Source organism: Palaemon carinicauda, chromosome 25 (assembly GCF_036898095.1).
Source record: "Palaemon carinicauda isolate YSFRI2023 chromosome 25, ASM3689809v2, whole genome shotgun sequence".
Lineage (NCBI taxonomy): Eukaryota > Metazoa > Arthropoda > Malacostraca > Decapoda > Palaemonidae > Palaemon > Palaemon carinicauda.
This window is the reverse complement of record NC_090749.1, coordinates 101,181,410-101,206,060: the sequence shown is the minus strand read 5'-3', so window position 1 is coordinate 101,206,060 and position 24,651 is coordinate 101,181,410. Positions and strand designations below refer to the sequence as shown.

Below are 24,651 nucleotides of genomic sequence, written 5' to 3'. Positions count from 1 at the left end.
TATGTATGTATGATGTATGACACTATCATCAATAATCTCACGAATCAATACAGGGTTCCATAACTTACATTCTTCTCGTATCCTGCTGCCGTAGAAGACACGGTTATGGCGTTGTCCGGAATCCCGCCGTCGGAGACGCCGAGGTCGCCTCTCGGACGGCAGTCCAGGTTGGGCCGGAAACCTGGCTTGCACATGCAAGTAAACGCACCAGGAGTATTCTTGCAATCGGTCGAGGCTCCGTCGCACTGAGCTGCCTCGCATTCGTTGATATCTGGATTGTTGATAGATAAAAAAAAGTATTAATTCTATTCTGCTTTACAAAGCGATCTTTGTCGTTATATATCATCGAAGAAGAATTAACACAGATTTCTTTACATAGCCAATCCAACTAAGAACTTCTAGTTGTATCAGTAGAACTTCAAAAGTTCAAACTTGCAGCAAATTTTTTTTCATCTTAAATGGGCTGAAATAAGTCTTTTTATAGTTTATATATGAATTATCTGTTTTAATGTTGTTAAGTGTTTTTAAAATATTCTATTTCAATCGTTCATTACTTTTTATATCGTTTACTTATTTCATTATTTCCTTTCCTCACTAGGTTATTTTTCCCTGTTGGAGCCCTTGGGCTTACAGCATCTTGCTTCTTCAACTAGGGTTGTAGCTTAGCTAGTAATAATAATAATAATAATAATAATAATGATAATATATTTCATGTTGAACAGGCTGAAATAAGTCTTTTAATAGTTTACATATGAAATATCTGTTTTAATGTTGTTAGTGTTTTTAAAATATTCTATTTCAATCGTTCATTACTTTTTCTATCGTTTATTTATTCCCTTATTTCCTTTCCTCACTTGGCTATTTTTCCCTGTTGGAGCCCTTGGGCTTATAGCATCTTGCTTCTCCAACTAGGGCTGTAGCTTAGCTAGTAATAATAATAATAATAATAATAATAATAATAATATGGAGGAAGACTTTGAGACTGTGGAGATTATGTTAGTTACCTTCGCAAGTAGGAACATCTACGAACGTCTGGTTAGGACCGCACTGGATAGTTGGGCTCCCGATGAGCTTGTACCCCCGGTGGCACTGTACGCGTGCTTCGTCCCCGAAGTAGTAATCCTTGGTCAGGTCTGTTATGAAGCCGTTCTCAACCTGAAATTAAAAAAAGGATATATTGAACATAAGTAAATACAAAATGCAGCCGTATTATCGTATCGAAGAACTGAATGTCAGTATCTGCAAAGGCGGATCATTTAAAAGTTCTTTTTATAATTTACGAAGAATATATTAATGTTACTGTTCTTAATTGTTCATTACTTCTCCTATAGTTTATTTATTAACCCTTTCACTCCCAAAGGACGTACTGGTACGTTTCACAAAACTCATCCCTTTACTCCCATGGACGTACCGGTACGTCCTTGCAAAAAACTGCTATTTATATTTTTTTTTGCATATTTTTGATAATATTTTGAGAAACTTGAGGCATTTTCCAAGAGAATGAGACCAACCTGACCTCTCTATGACGAAAATTAAGGCTGTTAGAGCAATTTAAAGAAAATATACTGCAAAATGTGCTTGAAAAAAAATAACCCCTGGGGGTTAAGGGTTGGAAAGTTCCAATTAACCCAGTAAAAGGGTTAATCATAATATAATACACTATTCTATCCTACATTTTAGAGGAATCCACGAATTAAAATGATGAAAAAAATTCTTTTAGCAGAGCTATTTATGCAAAGGGAAGGAGAAATTTTAAATGTTTTATGTTCTATGTTCCTCCCAGCCTGACAAGGGACTCAATCGAGTTCAGCTGGTACTGCTAGGGTGCCACAGCCCACCCTCCCTTGTTATCCACCACAGATGAAGCTTCATAATGCTGAATCCCCTACTGCTGCTACCTCCGCGGTCATCTAAGGCACCGGAGGAAGCAGCAGGGCCTACCGGAACTGGGTCACAATCGCTCGCCATTCATTCCTATTTCTAGCACGCTCTCTTGCCTCTCTCACATCTATCCTCCTATCACTCAGAGCTTTCTTCACTCCATCCATCCACCCAAACCTTGGCCTGAACTCGGTTGAGTCCTTTGTCAGGCTGGGAGGAACGTAGAGAGTAGAGGTCCCCTTTTTTTGTTTTTGTTTCATTTGTTGATGTCGGCTACCCCCCAAAATTGGGGGAAGTGCCTTGGTATATGTATGTATGTATGTCCTATGTTGTGCTATTCACAGTAATGTACTGTACATGCATAACATTTAGAAGAGATTATAGATTTATTCCTTATGTTTGACACATACAGTCATACATTACACAATGAGTCACACACAAACACATGCAAGTTGGATGTATATAAGACACACGAACACTTTATATCACGCTGTTTAAAAATTTGTACATCTGACCAAATTTCAAATCCCCTTACATATTTAAATTAAATTAATTTTCTGTTTTTTAACCCTTTTACCCCCAGGCTATTTGGAACTTTCCAACCCTTAACCCCCAGGGGTTATTTTTTTTTTTTTCAAGCACATTTTGCAGTATATATTTTTTTAAATTGCTCTAACAGCCTTAATTTTTGTCAGAGAGAGGTCAGGTTGGTCTCATTCTCTTGGAAAATACCTGAAGTTTCTCAAAAAATTATAAAAAAATATGTAAAAAAATGTAAATAGCAGTTTTTTGCAAGGACGTACCGGTACGTCCATGGGGGTAAAGGGATGAGTTTTGTGAAACGTACCAGTACGTCCTTTGGGGGTAAAAGGGTTAAAACATTTAGTAAAGCAAATTAAAACTTGTTCTTTTCCTAATAACTTACCTCTGGATAATCGAAGCACCTAATCCTAGCACACGTGGGAACTTCTCCGGACCACGATCCGTTGGACATGCAGTGAATGACTGGGAGCCCCGTGCGGAAGTATCCGGGCTCGCATTCGAACCTCACGACAGTGCCGTAGCTTCGGCCGCCTCCGTTCAGGACAGTCTGCTCGGCGAATGGAGTTTCGGGCAGGGGAGGACACTGCGAGGCTGTAAAGGAAATATGATTTGAAAATTTAGAAACTGAGAGATATTCTTACTGTCCGTAAGTGATTGAGTAACGTCAGGCTTTATTTGCCGTGGAGGAAGTAATGTAAAGCCCATAATTCCAGACCTTTGTGCAGTATTTTGTAACCATAATCCTTTGAAATAACCTGAAAACATAATTCAATGTTTTTGCATAAACATAATCGTGGGTCAATACAGATCTTGAGATTAAGTTCTTATAAACTAGCCTAGAGCAACGTTAATGAAAGCTGATACGATGGCAGAAACCTTCTTAAATACTTTAAAACGTTATGGTCATGTTTGCAAGTGTGTAGTTTCATACCTCCTACTGCAATCTCAGATTAATCTACTGTTATTATCCATACAAATGAAATCATAGTAAAGTTTACAATCCAGATGATTTCTTTGTCTTAGTACCTAGTGGAAGCGATACGTTTCCATCGACGGATTACTCACCGAGACACTCTGGCAGCCTGTCCCATTGACCATGCTCGTTGCACCTCACAGTTTCAAAAGGTGCGCCGCTGAGGAAGCCAAAGCCAGCGTAGCACTGGTACTTGGCGTGGCCATCGTACGTCACGTTGGTTGCCTCGATGCTGAACCCATTATCAATTTGGGGAACTGGGCCGCAATATACCTCTGTACGGGAAGAGATAGGCGTTAGAACGACGACATTTCTGTGGCACGTTGGCGTCGTGACGACGTGTTAGAAATTAATGTCGTGAAGACGTGTTAGAAATTAAATAGGAATCTTATGGAGTACATCAACAGAGATTTCAAATACTATAGGTAAATTGACGAGCAATAAGGGCATGATCATTCAACTAAGCAGGAAACTCCTCTTTCTTCTTAATTCCTTCAGATTTAATTTTCAATTCCAACCACCCACCTTGGCAGTCGGGAACGTAATCGACGGACCACTGGCCTCCGGGCATGCACGTGGTGACAATGCTGCTCTTGTTATTGGCAAACTCTTGTCCCTTCGGGCAGGAATAGGTCACGACACTGCCGAACGAGGTGTCCCTGGACGAAGCAATGGCGCCCTCACCGGCAGTCATGGCTGGGCAATCTATAAAAAGGAGGGGGAGGAAGCTGTTAAAAAATCCAACGGAGACAATTCTAAACAGAATTTTTCAATTGACGTGTTGTCCTTTCTCCTAAATAAGTATGATTAAATGCATAAATGCATTACTGCATATGTATAGCAATTTTTAAAGTAAAAATGCAATTCTAATATAGTGCTTTACTTGTCATATTTAATATAATCACCTGGTTAATGTAGACTATCTAGCTACGTTAATACATAAGAAGACATTGATATTTCCTAGTGCGATCTGACCTTGACAAATTAGTCTTTTGATTAAGTGAATATGCAAAATATCACAAAATTTACAACAGATAAGCTTATTTCTTTTCAAAGTTTTACAACATATGTAGATATGATTTATAAATTAAAAGTTTTAGATGGCAGCACTACGCAATGTATTCAAAACAACTTATATCTCTGTGGACGTTCTTGGAAGTTCCTTAAAAACAAATAAATATACATAAGGAAAAAAGTCCGAACAATCGAACTGATTTACTGACCGGCAGAGAAGTTTGCAGACCATCCCTTATCTGACCTCAAGGGATCGGAGTTGAAAGTGATGAAGAGAGCTCCAGAATCGGCTGTGAGCGGGATGGTCGGGGGGTTTTTGGCCGAGAAGCCGTTTCCAGAGTGCAGTCGGATGCTCTGCGATGAGGTCATGCCATCGTATACCTGAATGGAGTCCTTCTCTTCCACGTTGAAGTCGGTGAACTGGAATGTCCAAAAGAATCGTCACATTTTACTTGTAAAGCTACAAGACGTGTTTCGTTTATGTTTTGACTCGTTTGATACGGTAACTTGGCTTTCAAAGTAGTAAGGCTACAAAACATGTTTCACTTATCATTTTGACACGTATGATACGGTAACTTGGCTTTCAAAACAGTAAGGCTACAAAACGTGTTTCATTTATTATTTTGACACGTATGATACGGTAATTTACCTTTCAAAATAGTACGGCTACAAGACGTGTTTCAATTGTTTTGACACGTATGATGTGGTAACTTGGCTTTCAAAACAGTAAGGCTACAAGACGTGTTTCAATTGTTTTGACACGTATGATACGGTAACTTGGCTTTCAAAACAGTAAGGCTACAAGACGTGTTTCAATTGTTTTGACACGTATGATACGGTAAATTAGCTTTCAAAACTGTAAGCCTACAAAACGTGTTTCAATTATTATCTTGACACGTATGATACGGTAAATTAGCTTTCAAATCAGTAAGGCTACAAGACATGTTTCAATTGTTTTGACATGTATGATACGGTAACTTTGCCTTCAAAACTGTAAGCCTACAAAACGTGTTTCAAATATTATCTTGACACGTATGATACGGTAACTTGGCTTTCAAAACAGTAAGGCTACAATACCTGTTTCAATTGTTTTAACACGTAGGATACGGTAATTTACCTTTCAAAATAGTAAGGCTACAAGACGTGTTTCAATTGTTATTTTAACATGTACAGTGAACCCTCGCTACTTCGCGGTTCGACCATCGCGGATTCACCACTTCGCGGATTTTTTCCATAACCCATATATATACAGTAATATATATATATATATATATATATATATATATATATATATATATATATGTATGCATGTATGTATTTATGTATATATGTAGGTATGTATGTGTATACATATAAATATATATATATATATATATACACACACACACACACACACACACATATATATATATATATATATATATATATATATATATATATATATATATATATATATATATATATATATCTAAAGTAGGAAGATGTGATGTAGTTCCAAGGGAAAAGTATGGGAAATATGTCTGGGTAATAAGCAAAGCTCTACCTCCAGTTTGTTTCTACATTATGATCAGAGATAAATGTAAACAAAACATTGGTTGCCATTTTTTATCGTGCTTTTTAGCATGTTTAGGAAATGCATGATATAAAATCACCTTTAATATTTGTGCCTGTTTTAGTTTAGGGTACTGTAGTACATGCATTAAGTGTTCTGTACATGAAAGGGTAGTTTGTTAACAGTACTACGTACAAGGGAAGGTTTTAAAAGTCTGAATATACATGTTGAATAAATAGGTAAATATGGTGTCACTACTTCGCGGATTTTCACCTATCGCGGCCGCGACTGGAACCTATCTACCGCGATAAACGAGGGTTCACTGTATGATACGGTAACTTGGCTTTCAAAACAGTAAGGCTACAAGACGTGTTTCAATTGTTTTGACACGTATGATACGGTAACTTGGCTTTCAAAACAGTAAGACTACAAGACGTGTTTCAATTGTTTTGACACGTATGATACGGTAACTTGGCTTTCAAAACAGTAAGACTACAAGACGTGTTTCAATTGTTTTGACACGTATGATATAGTAACTTAGCTTTGAAAACAGTAAGGCTACAAAAGGTGTTTCATTTATTATTTTGACATGTATGATATGGTAAATTAGCTTTCAAAACTGTAAGCCTACAAAACGTGTTTCAATTATTATCTTGACACGTATGATACGGTAAATTAGCTTTCAAAACAGTAAGGCTACAAGACATGTTTCAATTGTTTTGACATGTATGATACGGTAACTTTGCCTTCAAAACTGTAAGCCTACAAAACGTGTTTCAATTATTATCTTGACACGTATGATACGGTAACTTGGCTTTCAAAACAGTAAGGCTACAATACCTGTTTCAATTGTTTTAACACGTAGGATACGGTAATTTACCTTTCAAAATAGTAAGGCTACAAGACATGTTTCAATTGTTATTTTAACATGTATGATACGGTAACTTGGCTTTCAAAACAGTAAGGCTACAAGACGTGTTTCAATTGTTTTGACACGTATGATACGGTAACTTGGCTTTCAAAACAGTAAGACTACAAGACGTGTTTCAATTGTTTTGACACGTATGATACGGTAACTTGGCTTTCAAAACAGTAAGGCCACAAAACATATTTCATTTACTTTTTTATACGTACGACACAGTAATCTAGATATCACAAAGGTAAAAATGCAAAAGAGGTACGATACCTTCAGCGAGAGAGGACCGCCACCAGGCCTCTTGATTAGGTATCTGCACTCCTGGTTAGTTGGGTAATTACTGATGCCAAACGCTGGGGAAGAAATGCTGCCTTTGCTGGCTTCGATGTTGACAGTGCACCCAGAATTATACCTGGATGGGGAAAGGAAGATAAAGGTTTTTGAATATCATTTGCGAAAAAATAATAGCAAAATCTATCATTTGTTAAGTATGGTACGTTTACTGGGAATGAATAAAGCATATAATATACCGGTTTTGATGAAATAAAACTAAATAAGAATTTCATTAATGATAGGTGAGACGTCGCTGCATTTCAAAGTAGCGTAATCTTTAAACCAAGGAGACAGACAAAAGTTATACAATACATATTTCTTAGAACTGAAAAAGACTATACTGTAATCACTTACTTAATCCTGAATCCTCTCTTGGACACTCCTAAGTTCGTCTGGAAGTAGAAGTACATGACCGGACCCGTGGAGATCACAAAGCGGGGATTATTTTCCTGGCTTCCAGTAAGACGGGCCAGCAGGGCATCGGAGGGAGAATTGCCGTCCCGGATGAGGATGAAGTCTTTATCTAATGGAAGATTAAGAATAAAGATGGTTAGAATTACTACGATAGTTACGTACATCATATATAATATGACAGAGATGTTCTCAGATAATCGTCACTTCAAAATGTAATATCTCTTGCCATCTTCCAAGTCCAGATCCAGTATCTCGAGGGTGATGACTCTTCCCTGCTGTGTCTTGAGGGTGTAGAGGCACTCCAGACCCCCAGGGTACTCCAAGGGGTAGTTATAGGACGTCAGTATCCGCTCCTGAGGCGTGGCGAGCAGCTCGCCTCCGCAGTCTTGGGGCTCGGTTTTCCAGGAGGCTCTGTCGAGAGGCAAATAAAGGAAGTCAGAACCACTCAAAGACGTGCAATCAAACTTTATTTTAAAGTCACTGAAATAGAAATTCAATCTGCCAGGGGATTTAATGAGATCAAGAGGGGCAAACGACTTACCGGAAGCCGCGTTTCTCGACCGAAGCGTCCGTCTTGAACTTGAGAATCATGAAGTTAGAGGCGGAGATGAAGAGCTTATCCGTCAGGTCCTGACGTCCCGAGAGAGTCGTGAGCGACATGGCCGAGTCTTCGGTGCGCCCTCCGCTCAGGATTTGGACGGTGTCGAAATTCTTTTCTGTGTCGAATTCGTAAAACTGGAGGATGACATTGTGGCCCACGGGTCCTTCTAGGGTCCACTTGCAGTCCAAGTTAGGTCCGTATTTCTTGGGGTATTCGGGACTTTCAATGGAGTCCCCGGAGGTTTTCATGTAGAAATTGCACTGGTTGGGGCAGTTCATTTCGTCGGACATGTCGCCGCAGTCGTTTTGGCCGTCGCAGAGGAATGCCTGGGAAAGGATTTGTGGATTATTTTCTGTTATTGAATAGCACAAGATTAATAAGGGCTACTGATCCTGAAAAAAGCTCCTATAGCCATCGTAGATTAAGGAAAATAGAATTATATATGCGTACATTCTTACAAAGAATCAGCATGTTTTCCTTTGGAGATGTTAAACATAATAAAATCTCTACTCTTACTGGTATTGTATCATGCCTTAATTCACATACTAATGTTTTCATTCGCGCATACGAATTCTCAGGTAATGTCACTTACAAACTGAAATTTAACGGGTACAGAAGCCCTGTAACAGATTAGATTTATTGTGGGTCTTCTGACATTTTCATAAACACAATATGAAAAGAAGTATCATAACAAAATTTACTAATAATAACCATTAACACGAGTGACAAATTGTAAATGAATTTGCTATGAAACAAAGTATGATAGTAATATTAGATTAATGCAGATTAATATAACTTTGATTGTACATAAGAGAATAAAGCTGATAATATTTGCTTGCACATACATAATGCGACATTAAACTATTTTCCAAAGAGATAATTTCTCCATGGTCATCTCAGGATACGTCCCTGATTATACACGATATCTTCGGATAGTCGTTCCGGGGGTTGGAACCCTGTGATACCTGACGGTAATTCTCTTGTAATATCATTCGCAGAAATATTATACAGTAGGAAGCTGCCGAAGGGACCTTCCATCAGGACGACATGGCTCGAGCCCAAAAATAGATTCTTCCTACGTTAAAATCTGTTATTAACGTGGATTTTCAACAACGATACACCTACCAATGACAGCTCATGGAGACATTTTTCAGCAAAGAATATTTCAATACATTTCACTTCCTGAAAAGATTTCTAACTCACCTTATTGATGCATTTTCCATTGGAGCAGTGGACGGCCCCCTCCGTGCAAGCCTTGGTACGGCACATGAAAGGCAGCAGGGTCTCGCAAGTGCTCAGTTCCCAAGACTGGCGTTTGTCGGCGAGCCTCGCCTTGACGCACTCGCCATCGTTCACCTGGGGTTGGCCTTGTGACCAGAAACCTGAAACGAGATTGAAACGGACAACGTTAATAAATGCGACTACGGAGAGACGATACATTAGGAGGTCGTCGGCTTATAAATATTCGGATGTTTACATAAAATACTGTAGTAAAATATTATATAATCTAAAGCAGTAAATAAGACGACACTTGCAATATGAAAAGGAACTGTTCGTTGACTTTTGCCGCTGAAAATCATAGGCATGTGAGTTTAGGTGAAGCCGACCCTAGGACAAAATGTAACAAAATTTGACTTACAACCAGGATCTTGTAACCTATTAAGTTAGTAAGTTGAGGACTTTGCTCAAAAAAAAAAAAAAAAAAAAAAAAAAAAAAAAAATGACGGATTTGATCACAGTAAAAAAAAAAAAAATGGTTGTCTTGCCATAAGGGCAGAAACTTCACCATCTATACTCAATTTTTTTTAAAGAGGCGCATTTGCACCGACTCGCAGCAGTGCCCTTCTAGCTCTGAAAAGTTCCCTGCTATATGATTGGTTAAAATCATCTCGTCCAACCAATCAGCGATCAGGAAACTTTTCCAAGCGAAAAGGGCATCACCGCTGCGAGTCGGTGCAAACCTGCCCCACTAAAAAGAATTGACTACAGATCACAACACTGGCCCAACATCTGAGGCGCTCACCTGAATATAGGGAGACGTGCTTTCCTCCGGCAGACTCCAGGGTATTTGTCGACAGGTCATTGAGGGAGAAGAGCCCGAGCCAATAGCTGTTGGTCGGGGCATCTAGGGTCTGGTGAGCCAAATTCTCTGTGAAGTTATTTTGGTCGTAGCTCTCGACTAGGACTAGGTCGGAACCGAATCTGCAAATGAAGAGAGACCGAGCGACTGTTAACATAATAATCTATGGAAGGATTACGTGTATATATTTACCAATAGTTTAACCCTTTTACCCCCAGGGTACTTGGAAATTTCCAACCCTTGACCCCCAGGGGGTTATTTTTTTCCCAGCACATTTTGCAGTATATATATATTTTTTTTAAATTGCTCTAATAGCCTTAATTTTTGTCATAGAGAGGTCAGGTTGGTCTCATTCTCTTGGAAAATGACTGAATTTTCTCAAAAAATTATCAAAAATATGAAAAGGTGAAAAAATTTTTATAGCATTTTTTTGCAAGGACGTACCGGTACGTCCATGGGGGTAAAGGGATGGCTTTTGTGAAACGTACCAGTACGTCCTTTGGGGGTAAAAGGGTTAAAACATTAATCTTCTAGGAGAAGGGCACCCCAAAATCAAACCATAGTTCTCTACCGCTAGAGAGTTATATGGTCTTTTGACTGGCCAGACAGCACTACATTGGACCCTTCTCTCTGGTTACGGTTCATTTTTCCTTTGCCTACACACACACACAACGAATAGTCTGGCCTATTCTTTACAGATTCTCCTCTGTCCTTATACACCTGACAGGATTACCAAACAAGTCTTCTTCACCCAAAGGGTTAATTACTACACCATAATTGTTCAGTAGCTACTTTCCTCTTGGTAAGGGTAGAAGAGACTCTTAAGCTATGGTAAGCAGCTCTTCTAGGAGAAGGACACCCCAAAATCAAACCATTGTTCACTAGTCTTGGGTAGTGCCATAGCCTCTGTACCATGGTCTTCCACTGTCTTGGGTTAGAGTTATCTTGCTTGAGGGTACACTATTCTATATAATTCTCCTCTTGTTTTGTTTAAGTTTTTATAGTTTATCTAAGAAATGTCTATTTTAATGCTGTTACTGTTCTTAAAATATTTCATTTTTTCCTTGTTTCCTTTCCTCACTGGGCTATTTTCCCTGTTGGGGCTCCTGGGCTTATAGCATCCTGCTTTTTACAATTAGGGTTGTAGCTTGGCATTTAATAATAATAATAATAATAATAATAATAATAATAAAAATAATAATAATAGGAGACTTCGGGTTCAGTACACGAATAATTATGGGAAAAAAACCTATAGGTTTTGATAATCTAAGCCTATAGTCACAATTCTTATAGTTTGGTAAATTAATATATTCTTTATATTGATTAAAAAAATTATTTTATATATGAAAGGACAAATGCAATAGAAATTAAATTATATGTGACTCAGTCAAGCGTAGGCCTAGGTTGTTAAATTTTAATAAAAGTTTAATATAGGAATAGGCCTAGTAACAATGCGTAGGCCTACTTTGTTATATTCCAATTACACAAAATAAAAAAAAATATGTTTACTGAGAACAAACACGGCTATTTTATTAATAATAAAACATCTATACGGATACAAGGGGCCGTTGAACTCAGGCAAAGAAGAAGAAGAAATCTTCTATAATCTGAATATATTTATTGTTTAAATGATATTCTATGTAAATATATTTATTCCCATTTGTGCCCTACATTTTAAAGGCCAAAATGAGTTATATTCTAACCGGAAATGTCTTTAGTTTTAAATTTTCATATTCTTTAATGTTAGTCCTATGAATATGTGATTGTGTGTGTGTGTGTGTGTGTGATTCAAACGGAAATGTGACATTCTTAACGGTGAAGGTTGAACTTATAGTAGTACCAGGAACCAACCAGCTATCAACTAGCTTCCAGGCGCCTCCAGGCAATTCCAGCATCTATAAGATGAATCTCTCTCTCTCTCTCTCTCTCTCTCTCTCTCTCTCTCTCTCTCTCTCTCTCTCTCTCTCTCTCTCTCTCTCTCTCTCTCTTTTTCTGTGACGCCAAATCCGTGAGAATTAGCAAAGACAAAAGGGGCTACCTTTTATCCGTTACGGCAAATCCGTGAGAATTAGGAAATCGCTTTAGGGAGAGAAACTCGAGAGAGAGAGAGAGAGAGAGAGAGAGAGAGAGAGAGAGAGAGAGAGAGAGAGAGAGAGAGAGAAAGAGAGAGAGAGAGAGATATTCTCTCTTTATTCTTTCAGTGTGAATCATGATCAAGAATAGAGGTTTGTCAGATAGTTAAAATTCATTTTTTGTTCACTTCTTTTCGTGTCTAATTTTTTTCGTATGTTTTCGCTCAAGGCAAACCACATTTGTGTACGATAATTGCCAGTTTTTTTTTTTTTTAGAATTTAGAATTAACTAAGTTTATCTAATATAAATAAAGCATTTCAGGGCGAAGTATACGTTCTAGTTATTATATTTTATCTATTATAAATGATTTTAATCCATTTTATATAAAAATATATTACTTTACAAAAGATTTAAATAATAATAAACACGACATGGCACCTCATCACAGCCCAGTCATGGCATGGGAGAAAGTGGAAATATCAGTTGGCTAAATTTCCTATCGGCTCTTTTTAATTTTTTTACCATTTTCTATCATTCATAATCGTTCTATAAGTCCATCTCAATCACAAAAACTACAATCTACGTTATTTACGACGATAAATCACAGAATCAACGAAATAACGAGCGATAAACGAAATAGTGTTGCCATACGAGGTGCAGCGTTTACGTGATCGTGTTGGTATTTGGACATAGAAGTTCAACAGGTGATCCACCGTGATTCTTCCTTTTTCTTCAATATATCTGAAGGACAAAATACGAAAAGGAGGGGTTAAAACCCCACTCCTTTAACTCCTCACCCCTTTAGCTTCAATATAAAATTACATTCACTCAAGAACATTGATATATATTCTTTTAATATTGCATAGTTTTGTGAAGACGTCACTTCTGGAAAATTTAAACTTTCACATATACGGACATGACTAAACCCCCCCCCCCTCTCTCTCTCTCTCTCTCTCTCTCTCTCTCTCTCTCTCTCTCTCTCTCTCTTATACATGTGTGTGTGTGTGTGTGTGTGTGTGTGTGTGTGAGTGTGATGTACAGCTTTTGGAAAACAAAATGAGATTATGAAAATTAAAATGACAGTTTCTCTAAAAATAAAAGTATCGAATGAGCTCTATTCTAACATGTAAGAAAAAGAAATGGACATGGGCAGGACATGTAATGAGAATGTAAGACAATAGATGGACATTAAGAATAACAGAATGGGTCCCTAGAGATTGTAAAAGAAGTAGGGAAAGGAAGAGAAAACGATGGATTGACTGGCTAAGAAAAAATGAGGGTAAAACCTGGCATAGAGACCATAAACAAATGCGAGTGGAAGGGCATGTCTGAGGCCTTTGTCCTGCAGTGGACTAGCAACGGCTAAGGAATATATATATATATATATATATATATATATATATATATATATATATATATATATATATATATATAATATATATATAAATTAACCGGCTACAAGTAACCGGAGATTTCAATACCCAACAGATAATGATCTTGAACCAAATCCTAAACATGAGAACCAAATGTTTTTTAATTTATTCATCATAAAAAACTCCATAACTCATTTCCTTTAGTCAATTGCCATACTGTGGCTTGCCATCCCATTTGACCTAGATAATTTCGACTGGCCATTGGTCACTGCATCGTTTTCTTGGCCGTATTTTGTGACCTGCTCGTCCAATGTGTCCTACTTATAGGATGCATGCACCTCGTGTATAGGTCTAGGGCTGTGTTTAGCGTTTAAAAAGTGGTATTTCTATTAAATATAAGTTTATAAGTATTGGTTTGTAATAAATATGGGTTGTATTATTGCATTTGAAGTAATTTTAAGCTAATGTGTATTTCAAATTGATTTTCTAGCCTGCATATGTGCATGGGTCTAAGGCAGTTATGTTTAAAAATGATATTACTCTGAAATATAACTTTATAGCTGTTATTATAAAGTCAATTCAAGTTATAATACTTAAATTACAAGTAATTCAAGCCCAAATATGGGTTGTATTATTGCATTTGAAGTAATTTTAAGCTAATGTATATTTTAAATTGATTCTCTGGCCTGCATATGTGCATAGGTCTATGAATGTTTAAAAAAGTGGTATTACTATGAAATATAACTTTATAGCTGTTATTATAGTCAATTTAAGTTATAATACTTAAATTAAAGTCATTCAAGCCCTGGATATAACGAATTTCAATAGATTCTGTGGCCAGAAGCGAGCCCACTTGGTCTCTATGCAAAGTAACCAGACCAGAACAGAAGCTACAGTAGTCTCACGCGCTGACCTGGAACCCAGTTTGGGCCGATACAATTATTGGTTAATGGACTACCTCATCCCCATTTCCCCCCCCCCCTCATTCCCCATGGGGAAATTGACTTGAGTAGTCTATTTTCCTTAAAGGACTGGTCTTCTAATATATAATTTCCCCATCTTTTTAGAGCACCGCCATAGCCACAGTTACGTTTTTTGCGTGTTTGAGTCTAGGTTGTGCTGGCTTCCGTTTTGTTAGCTGTACTGCAACATGTGTGTTTTATTTTCAAACTTAATTGTGAATATATATTAGTAATATTCATTTGTTTTATTATGAATATCAATCGTGATTGCAGATTATGTGAAAGTAAAACTGGACATTGGAACATTATATAAAAAATTGAATCTAGAAAATAGATAGACATAGGCCTATGCTATGGTTATTATTATTATTATTATCAATATTACTTTCCAAGCTATAACATTAGTTGGAAAAGCAGGACGCTATAAGCCCGAGGGCTCCAACAGGGAAAATAGCCCAGTGAGGAAAGGAAATAAGAATATAGATAAACCACAAGTATTGAATAATAAAAAACAGTATCTACATGGGTAGCTATTAATATTAAAATAAATATTTCATATATAAACTATAAGAATTTGAAAAACTAACAATAGAAAGATGAACAAGATAGAATTTTGTGCTCGAGTGTACCCTCAAGCAAGAGAACTCTAACCCAAGACAGTGGAAGACCATGGTTCAGAGGCTATATATATATATATATATATATATATATATATATATTATATATATATATATATATATATTATTTATTAAGAATATTTTTTTGTGTATGTCAAAATAAAACTTATATAAAAATGAATCTAGAAAATGGAATAACTCAGGTGTTTTTAGATTGATATAGGCCTAACCTAGGTTACAGATTAGGCCTACTACTGTTTTGGCTTGAATTGGGACTGTTGGACATGAGAAATTCTATATATATCCAATTGGAGGCAATATGGCGCCCAAACTTGACTCCACAAGGTAGGAAAAGCCAAGGAGGGTAAAGGTTCGTGACAACAGCTTTATACTTCCTGCATAGTGCTTCAAGGATTGTGAAAAAAAGGTCTACTCTCTCTCTCTCTCTCTCTCTCTCTCTCTCTCTCTCTTATCTTAAGAATAGTGCTTCAAGGATTGTGAAAAAAAAAGGTATACTCTCTCTCTCTCTCTCTCTCTCTCTCTCTCTCTCTATCTTAAGAATAGTGCTTCAAGGATTGTGAAAAAAAGGTCTCTCTCTCTCTCTCTCTCTCTCTCTTATCTTAAGAATAGTGCTTCAAGGATTGTGAAAAAAGGTCTCTCTCTCTCTCTCTCTCTCTCTCTCTCTCTCTTATCTTATAAGAATCCTTGAATTAGTCATTTCGCGTAGTCGCTCATTTGACTGTTTTACGTTTGATTAGCAGATGCTCATTTGATGAGTGTTGACATCCGAGGGGTCAAGGATTTTTGTAAAATTACCCATTACTTCTCTCGTAGTTGATTTCCTTATTTCGTTTCCTCACTGGGCTATTTTTTCACTGTTGGAGTGCTTATATAGCTTATAGTATCTTGCTTTTCCAACTAGGGTTGTAGCTTAAGTTTTAATAATAATAATAACAATTTCCTTTCCTCACTGGGCTATTTTTCCCTGTTAGAGTGCTTGGGTTGTATTAATAATAATAATAATAATTTCTTTTCCTCACTGGGCTATTATTCCCCGTTGAAGCCCTTGGGCTTATACCATCATGCTTTTCCAACTGGGGTTGTAGCTTAGCCTATAATAATAATAATAATAATAATAATAATAATAATAATCAACTCGAAGGCGGAACTATCCAATCCGTGAAAGTTAATAATTCCCTTTAAATATTAACGAGTTAATCATGTGAAATTAATTCATAATAAAGAGTTATTTCCTTACGGTGTTTTTTAAAGGGGGTATCATTAAATTTTTTTTCTTACACGTCATGGGTATAATGTGACCTTAAAGCTTTGAGATGCGTCTCTTCCTTGTTTATTTTTTTTTTACATTTGCCTCCAGAGATACATGTGTTTTTTAATCAAGCAATTTACAGTGAATGAAATAACATTCATTGAATAACTTCTCACCGGATGAATGACTATGCATTGGCGTGAACATTGGAAATGATCATATGAATGTATTTAATCAATTTAAATTGAAATTATGATGTTAATTTGGTTTAATGATTCCGTGTAAACGTTTTTAGATCGCTTCCTTGTTAAGATATATTTCTAAGACGAGAGAGAGAGAGAGAGAGAGAGAGAGAGAGAGAGAGAGATGAATCAGAGGCTGTTCTCCTATTGGCTGAGAAACGAACAGATAGCAATTTTACCTGTTGGCCAATCAGGAGGGAGAACGTTCTCCAGGTGATCTCAGACTCTCTCTCTCTCTCTCTCTCTCTCTCTCTCATGTGACATTAAGGTCCCCCCTCTCTCTCTCTCTTTTCCTCTACCCGTGGACCCTGGAGTAGCAGCATGCAAGCTACGTGTTGAATACGTAACCAGTAAGGCAGCCCCCTTCTCTCTCTCTCTCTCTCTCTCTCTCTCTCTCTCTCTCTCCCCGGCTCGCTCGCCTTGAGCCCATCCCAAAAACGGCTTTTACTTCGGAGATACGAAACGAAATGTCTTTCTTATTGCAGAGCCGTGACTGTACTGTACTCTGTGTTTGCCTGCAATCACATAATACCAATACGATTCTAACACACTCTCCATAGGGGCTTAATGAGCCTCTGGACTCATCCTCAGGCTATACATGCACCTGTACATGCAGTAGTGCTTGCCAATAGAGTGACTGTATATCTAAAAATAGAGGGTAAAGTCACACCGTGCCTCAGAATGACCAAATCTCTGGGAAGGATTCCAGAGCGCTCCAGGGCAGTTTACCACTTCTTCCAGGGTCTCTCCGACCGACTGGATTTCGTCATTTTAATGGAACGGGGGTGCCTTGTGCCACTGAGAAGTTCGTGAGGAAAAAAGGAGCGTTGATTTAATGGGGGGAAGTTGTTAGGGAGAGATGAGGTCGGTCTTTGGAGTTTGCTACTCCAAGTGGAGTGATTTCTGTGTCTCCAGAGCTCCTAGACTTGATACTTTTCCTTGCTCAAGATACCTATACATTCCCTAGTTTCGACCTCTCAGACAGTATTAGTTCCTAACACTCGGGCATTCCTAATTCCAGTGACCTATACCATCATCATTCCAGACATTCTCACAAGCAGGCATTCCTAGTTTCAAGCACTCAGGAATTCCTAGTGTTTCCAACACTCAGATATTCCTAGTTCCTGACACTCAGACATTCCTATACCTATTCCTATGTTGGCTGATATGGTAACGCACTGGGGTTCGAGTCCCGCTCAAACTCGTTAGTTCCTTCGGTCGCTGCAACCTCACCATCCTTGTGAGCTAAGGATAAGGGCTTTGGGGGGAACCTATAGGTTTATCGGCTGAGTCATCAGCAGCCATTGCCTGGCCCTCCTTGGTCTTAGCTTGATGGAGAGGGGGCTTGGGTGCTGATCATATGTATATAGGGTCAGTCTCTAGGGCATTGTCCTGCTTGATAGGGTAATGTCACTATCCCTTGTCTCTGCCATACATGAGCGGCCTTTAAACTTTTAAATCAGACACTCCTAGCTCCAGACACTCAGACACTCCTTTTTCCAGACACTCAGACACTCCTAGCTCCAGACACTCCCAGCTCCAGACACTCCTTTTTCCAGACACTCAGACACTCCTAGCTCCAGACACTCCTTTTTTCCAGACACTCAGACACCTCCTAGCTCCAGACACTCCTTTTTCCAGACACTCAAACACTCCTTTTTCCAGACACTCAGACACTCCAAGCTCCAGACACTCAGACATTCCTAGCTCCAGACACTCAGACACTCCTAGCTCCAGACACTCAGACACACCTAGCTTCAGACATTCAGACACTCCTAGCTCCAGACACTCAAACACACCTAGCTCCAGACACTCCTAGCTCTAGACACTCAGACAGTCCTAGCTCCAGACACTCAGACACTCCTAGCTCCAGACACTCAGCCATTCCAGAATCCTAAATTGGTACCTGTTCGTCACTCCAAAATCCTACAGAAAACAAGAATAAGGACACGAGTCCTGCAGTCTCACTTTTATGAAGAAATGTAATAAAGGATTTTAATGATAATATACTTTCCTACCCAGACCTGGATTCGAACCTAAAGCTCTGGATGGAAACATAACTACAGAGTTATAATTCATAAACCAGGATTCGAACCTAAAGCTCTAGATGGAAACATAACTAGAGTATAATTCATAAACCAGGATGTTTCTTGAAATACTTGGTGTGTGTGTGTGGTGTGCGTTGTGTGAGTGTGTGTGCGTGGTGTGTGTGTGTGTAGGCCGGAACAAGAGTCGGGTACGTACACCATTCGCCACAAGCAACATTCCAGGGTGGACTGTCATCAAATATTGATTTCCTGGGAAAAAAAACACTAATTGAGAGAGAGAGAGAGAGAGAGAGAGAGAGAGAGAGAGAGGAAGGAAGGGAGAAGAATGTAGGCCACGAGGTTGACCTTTGACCTCTGGTAAACCGACACACAAAAGCACAGGTTTGACGAATTCAAGAGCCTTAGTTTTAAGGTACGGTTATGTATGTATGTATGTATGTATACGGTTATGTATGTATATATGTATGTATGTATGTATACGGTTATGTATGTATATATGTATGTATGTATATATACACATACATGCATATATATATATATAATATATTCATAATTCTGTAATATACTCCAAAATGCGTTGAGAGAGAGAGAGAGAGAGAGAGAGAGAGAGAGATTTTACAGTTTTAGTTCTAAAAAAAAATACCTACTCTTGTGATACTTTCTTTAATTTAATGTGAAATGTGGAGTGCAAACCCGTAGGCTTCCATCTCAAGACATGATGTGATTTTAAGTAATTTATTAAATAACTTTTTTGTTTTTATTAAAATAAAAATATGTATATAAGTTATTACAAGAATTAAGTATTAGAGCAACATCTCAAATAATATTACAGATTAATAAAAGGAGAGAGAGAGAGAGAGAGAGAGAGAGAGAGAGAGAGAGAGAGAGAGAATCTCGTTACAGTCACGTGCTATCACTACGCTCAATATCCGTTGAATTCGGGTCCATTCATTTCTCGTCTATAGACACACTTTACCTTTTAGGTCAGTGGGGGGGGGGGAACTAGCTCTCTCTCTCTCTCTCTCTCTCTCTCTCTCTCATAAGGTCCTTGGTAAAGTAATATGTTAACTAGGTCTAAAATTTTCAAAGAATTAAAACATAGAGGAGAGAGAGAGAGAGAGAGAGAGAGAGAGAGAGAGAGAGATTCTTAATAAAGTAATATCTTAACTAGGTCTAAAATATACCATAGGATTAAAACAAACAGAATAAAGGTTTAAAAAATATACCATAGGATTAAAACAGTGTAAAGGTTTAAAAGAGAGAGAGAGAGAGAGAGAGAGAGAGAGAGAGAGAGATTCTTAATAAAGTAATATCTTAACTAGGTCTAAAATATACCATAGGATTAAAACAAACAGAATAAAGGTTAAAAAATATACCATAGGATTAAAACAGTGTAAAGGTTTAAAAGAGAGAGAGAGAGAGAGAGAGAGAGAGAGAGAGAGAGAGAGAGATTAACTTACCTTTTACATAACGCAGCCGCTTTATTCCAAGAATGTCTTATATTGAAGAATTTGTAACAATTTTCGCCTTTGAGATCCCAACCTGAAAATACAAAAAAAAAAAAAAATATATATATATAATATACAATATAAACAACTAGATATTATTATAATATACAACAGGATGCCTTATTACTCATAATTAATCAACCAATTAATAATATACAAAAATAAACAATTTTCATAGGTCTACAAATAAGATATAATATATATGCCCTAGGCCTATGTGCCATCATTCATTGCTCTATATTTGACACTACACACGCTAGGCTTGCTTGCCTTCAGCGCCGCCATCTTGGATGAGAGAGAGAGAGAGAGAGAGAGAGAGAGAGAGAGAGATGAGGTTGATCAAGTATTGTTCTCCAAAACAGAAGTTAGCCTTGAAGCCGCTATCCACGTTTCCCAATCCTGGTTTTTCACGCCCACAAATGTCAAGAGAGAGAGAGAGAGAGAGAGAGAGAGAGAGGGTGTAAAAATGTAGATTGGTCCCTGAGCAGGTTACATTAACAGATGACAACTATGTTGATTCAGATATATAATAGTTATCTCTCTCTCTCTCTCTCTCTCTCTCTCTCTCTCCAGGGTCTCTTAATAACATACTAAATCATAATCATACATTAAAAAAACTTACAAAATGAGATTTCAATTATGAACCGCAACATGAGACTAGCAATTTCTTCTGATTGGATCAAGCCAATGATATTAATCTCATTTAAGACTTGTCCTTGTAATACACCTAAGACTTAGACAGATTAGACTATTCAGATAGATTAGACAGTAGCCTTGAATAAAATGATCCTCCTTATGTAACTGTTTTTTAACCCTAGGGCTAAACAAATATGAACTAGGTCTAAACATTTAGTTGTTTAGGGGCTAATAATTAATTTGAAATTGATTTATTGTTAATAAAGTGATAAATTTTATTTTATTTCTATTATAGAATCTAATGATTCTCTCTCTCTCTCTCTCTCTCTCTCTCTCTCTCTCTCTCTCTTACACCATGTTGCATTAAGTAGGACAAGAGCATACCTCCCTAGCTAGCTAGACCGACCTTCTTACCTAAACCCAAAAGAATTCTTGTGTTTTGTAATTCCTAACTGTATCCGGCTCCAAACTACTCCCCTCCAAGCCCCATAAGGAGGGTGGTTACCTAGGAGGTTGCCATGCCCTTAGCTGTACTGCCCCAACCCCCTTGGAAGGGGGTAGGGGGGTGGTCACAAGGCCCCTTAGCTGGTACCCTAGCTGGTACCTCTGGTATGCCCAAGCAGTAATACCCTTGCTCCAGTCCGTTAACTTTAGCCCTTCCATATTCTTGTCCGTCCCAGGCTAACTGCATTTAGGTAACAACACCACCACCCTCTCTCTCTCTCTCTCTCTCTCTCTCTATCTATAGGCCCTCTTTATAACACCTACTTCTACACCGGCTGTCTCTCACCTTTCCTAAAGCGTAAAAACATGTCTGTTCTTATCTAACCTAAAATCATACCAGTCCGACATTCTATCATTCCACTTACATTCCCCCCCCACACCCCCCTGGCCCTCTCCCCCCCCCCCCCTCTCCTTAAACTCAATCTTAAACCCCCCTTCCCCGATCAGAGATCGAGCCAAGGCAACGGTAGGTATACCCGCGAGTGAGCAACTCATCCGAATGTTTAGTGCGTCTCTGACTTTGTCTTCGGAAATTCAAGATATTTTTCATGTTTTAACGAATTTCAATAGTTTTTTAAACTAAAAATTATATTCATATAAATCAATTATAACATTTTAACTGTTATATAAACCAACAGATGTTATAATAACCTTAAAATATACTAAAATATACCATAAATGAAGTCAAGTGCCACGCTTCCAAACAAGGGCACACAGCCTTGAGACACCCAGAATCCCGTTTTCCGAACTCGCCTGACTTTTTTTTTTATAATGTTGATTTTAACCTTCTGGTCTTTAGACTTTTGGTTTTTTTCAATAAGGGTGGTATGGTATATTGTATATTTATGTTTATTTGTTCATTATATAGAGGGAATTGTTATTATTAAATAGGATACCATAGATATTTTAATATAAAGTAAGACTATTTGGTCTAACGAAAAGTTTGACTGGGATAGTACTGACTTTGATAAATATGTTTAGACTAATTTAGACTTACAGGTTATAGTTTTCTTGAGTATTTTAGACGAAAATTCTTAATCTAGAATTAATATTAGACCACTAGAATATCAGATTATAGTTCTAGGTGAAGTTTTAGACTAAACTAAGCTATAATTGGTCTAATGAAAAATTTGACTGGGATAGTACTGACTTTGATAAGTATGTTTAGACTAATTTAGACTTCCAGGTTATAGTTTTCTTGAGTATTTTAGACGAAATTCCTAACCTAGGATTACTATTAGACTACTAGAATGACAAATTATAATTCTAGAAGTAGTTTCAGACTAAAAAAGCCACTAAAATGTGGAATTATACTTCTAGAAGTAACTTTTGACTTAAATAAGTTATATAATTCATAATTTCTGGGTATGACAACCCTGGAGGAGTATTGGACAGACAAAGGCACATCTTTCAAATCCCCCGGGCTAGACGAAGGCGTGGTTTCAAATCTACAGTTGTTACACACAGGAAAATATGATTTAGCTTAATTTTACGAATGAATTTTTAGTAGTTATATAACCTTTATGTAAACTAAAGATTGGGATAGATACAACAGGCATTGTGAGTCTGGTGTGAGCAGCAATGGGCAATATATATATATATATATATATATAACACTATAGTAGAGAAATAAAGAAAAAGAAAATGAAAAACAAAGCGTCTATGAAAGAAGTCGAAATTCCGACTTGGCGCAACATGGCGGGTAGGGTGCGCCGAAGAACAATCCTTGCGCAAACTCCAAATATGAGCAGGTGGCAATTTCTGGTTTTTTCTTACATGTATTTTTCTCTTAAACGATGGTTAAACTTACAATTTCCTTTTTATTTTTTTTAAATGCTTCTCTTGTAAACGTTCAGTGTCAGTGAAGTCAAGGCTTGTATAGTTATTTCGCTGTTTTAGTAATTGTACGAATATTATAGAGATTATTATTATTATTGTTGTTGTTATTATTATTAGTATGAATTAATATATATTGTTTAGGAAAACGGTTGCTGATGGCAAAATTATATATATATATACATACATACATACATATATATATATATATATATATAGAAAGAGATATATATATATATATATATATATAGAGAGAGAGAGAGAGAGAGAGAGATATTATTATATTTATTATTAACATTACCAGCCAAGCTACAACCCTAGTTGAAAGAGCAGAATAATATAAGATGCTACAAGCCCAGGGTCTCCAACAGGGTAAAATAGCCCAATGAGGAAAAGAAATAGAGAAATAATGAATAAACTATAAAAATAATAAAATACATAAACTATATCAAGTAATCAACACCGTTAAAATAAATCTCTCTTTGAAGTTCATACCGATTCAACTGCCCGATTAGGAAGATCATTCCACAACTTGGTCACAGCTGGAATTAAACTTCTAGAATACTGTGTAGTGCTGAGCCTTAGGATGGAGAAGGCCTGATTGGTAGAATTAAATATATGTATACATAGAATATGATTCTATATATGTATCTCTCTGAGGCTTTTGTCCTGCAGTGGGTAAGAAACGGCTGTATTTGTTGTTGTTATATATATGTGTATATATATATTATATATGTGTGTGTGTGTATATATATATAATATATATATATATATATATATGTATGTATGTACACGGATATATATATATATATGTATGTATGTATGTATATACTGATATATATGTATATATGTATACACACACACACACATATATATATATATATATATAATTATAGACATAATCTCACCTAAAAAATAATAAAAAAAAAATAAAATAACCCAAAATTCATAACTCAAAAACAAAAAAACATAAAAAATAAATAAAAAATTTCAACCACCCCTCCCCCCCTAAAATTAAATTACACCAACCAACTACGCATTAAAACACATCACCAACCACACCAAGTCCTACACCAACCACACCAATCAAGGCCCAATACTCCCAATAGGACATTAACCCCTACGGACTTGGGGTCACTCTATAGCAGAGACTGCCAGAGAGTCCCGAGACGACTTCTTAGCAATATGCCTTCTGGGGTTGGCTGGGAGAGTGGCAGAAATTTTGGCACAGAGCCCGTAACGGACGCCTGGTGTGGAGAGATAGAAAAAAAGCGA

The 24,651-nt window shown here is 37.3% G+C and overlaps 1 protein-coding gene across 2 annotated transcripts in view; it reads right to left on the bottom strand.

Moving 5' to 3' along the window:
* uif (sushi, von Willebrand factor type A, EGF and pentraxin domain-containing protein uif) overlaps positions 1-24,651 on the bottom strand; it is a 78,021-nt gene that overhangs the window by 21,103 nt on the left and 32,267 nt on the right. For both annotated transcript variants that reach the window (XM_068348908.1, XM_068348909.1), the window contains exons 4-16: positions 20,353-20,434; positions 10,251-10,429; positions 9,431-9,609; positions 8,168-8,553; positions 7,853-8,037; positions 7,567-7,735; positions 7,150-7,291; positions 4,621-4,831; positions 3,923-4,102; positions 3,490-3,672; positions 2,807-3,015; positions 1,005-1,155; positions 69-271 (exon numbers count right to left, since the gene is read on the bottom strand). In XM_068348908.1, the coding sequence (XP_068205009.1) occupies positions 69-271; positions 1,005-1,155; positions 2,807-3,015; positions 3,490-3,672; positions 3,923-4,102; positions 4,621-4,831; positions 7,150-7,291; positions 7,567-7,735; positions 7,853-8,037; positions 8,168-8,553; positions 9,431-9,609; positions 10,251-10,429; positions 20,353-20,434 (2,459 nt within the window). The remainder of the gene's footprint in view (positions 1-68; positions 272-1,004; positions 1,156-2,806; positions 3,016-3,489; positions 3,673-3,922; positions 4,103-4,620; positions 4,832-7,149; positions 7,292-7,566; positions 7,736-7,852; positions 8,038-8,167; positions 8,554-9,430; positions 9,610-10,250; positions 10,430-20,352; positions 20,435-24,651) is intronic.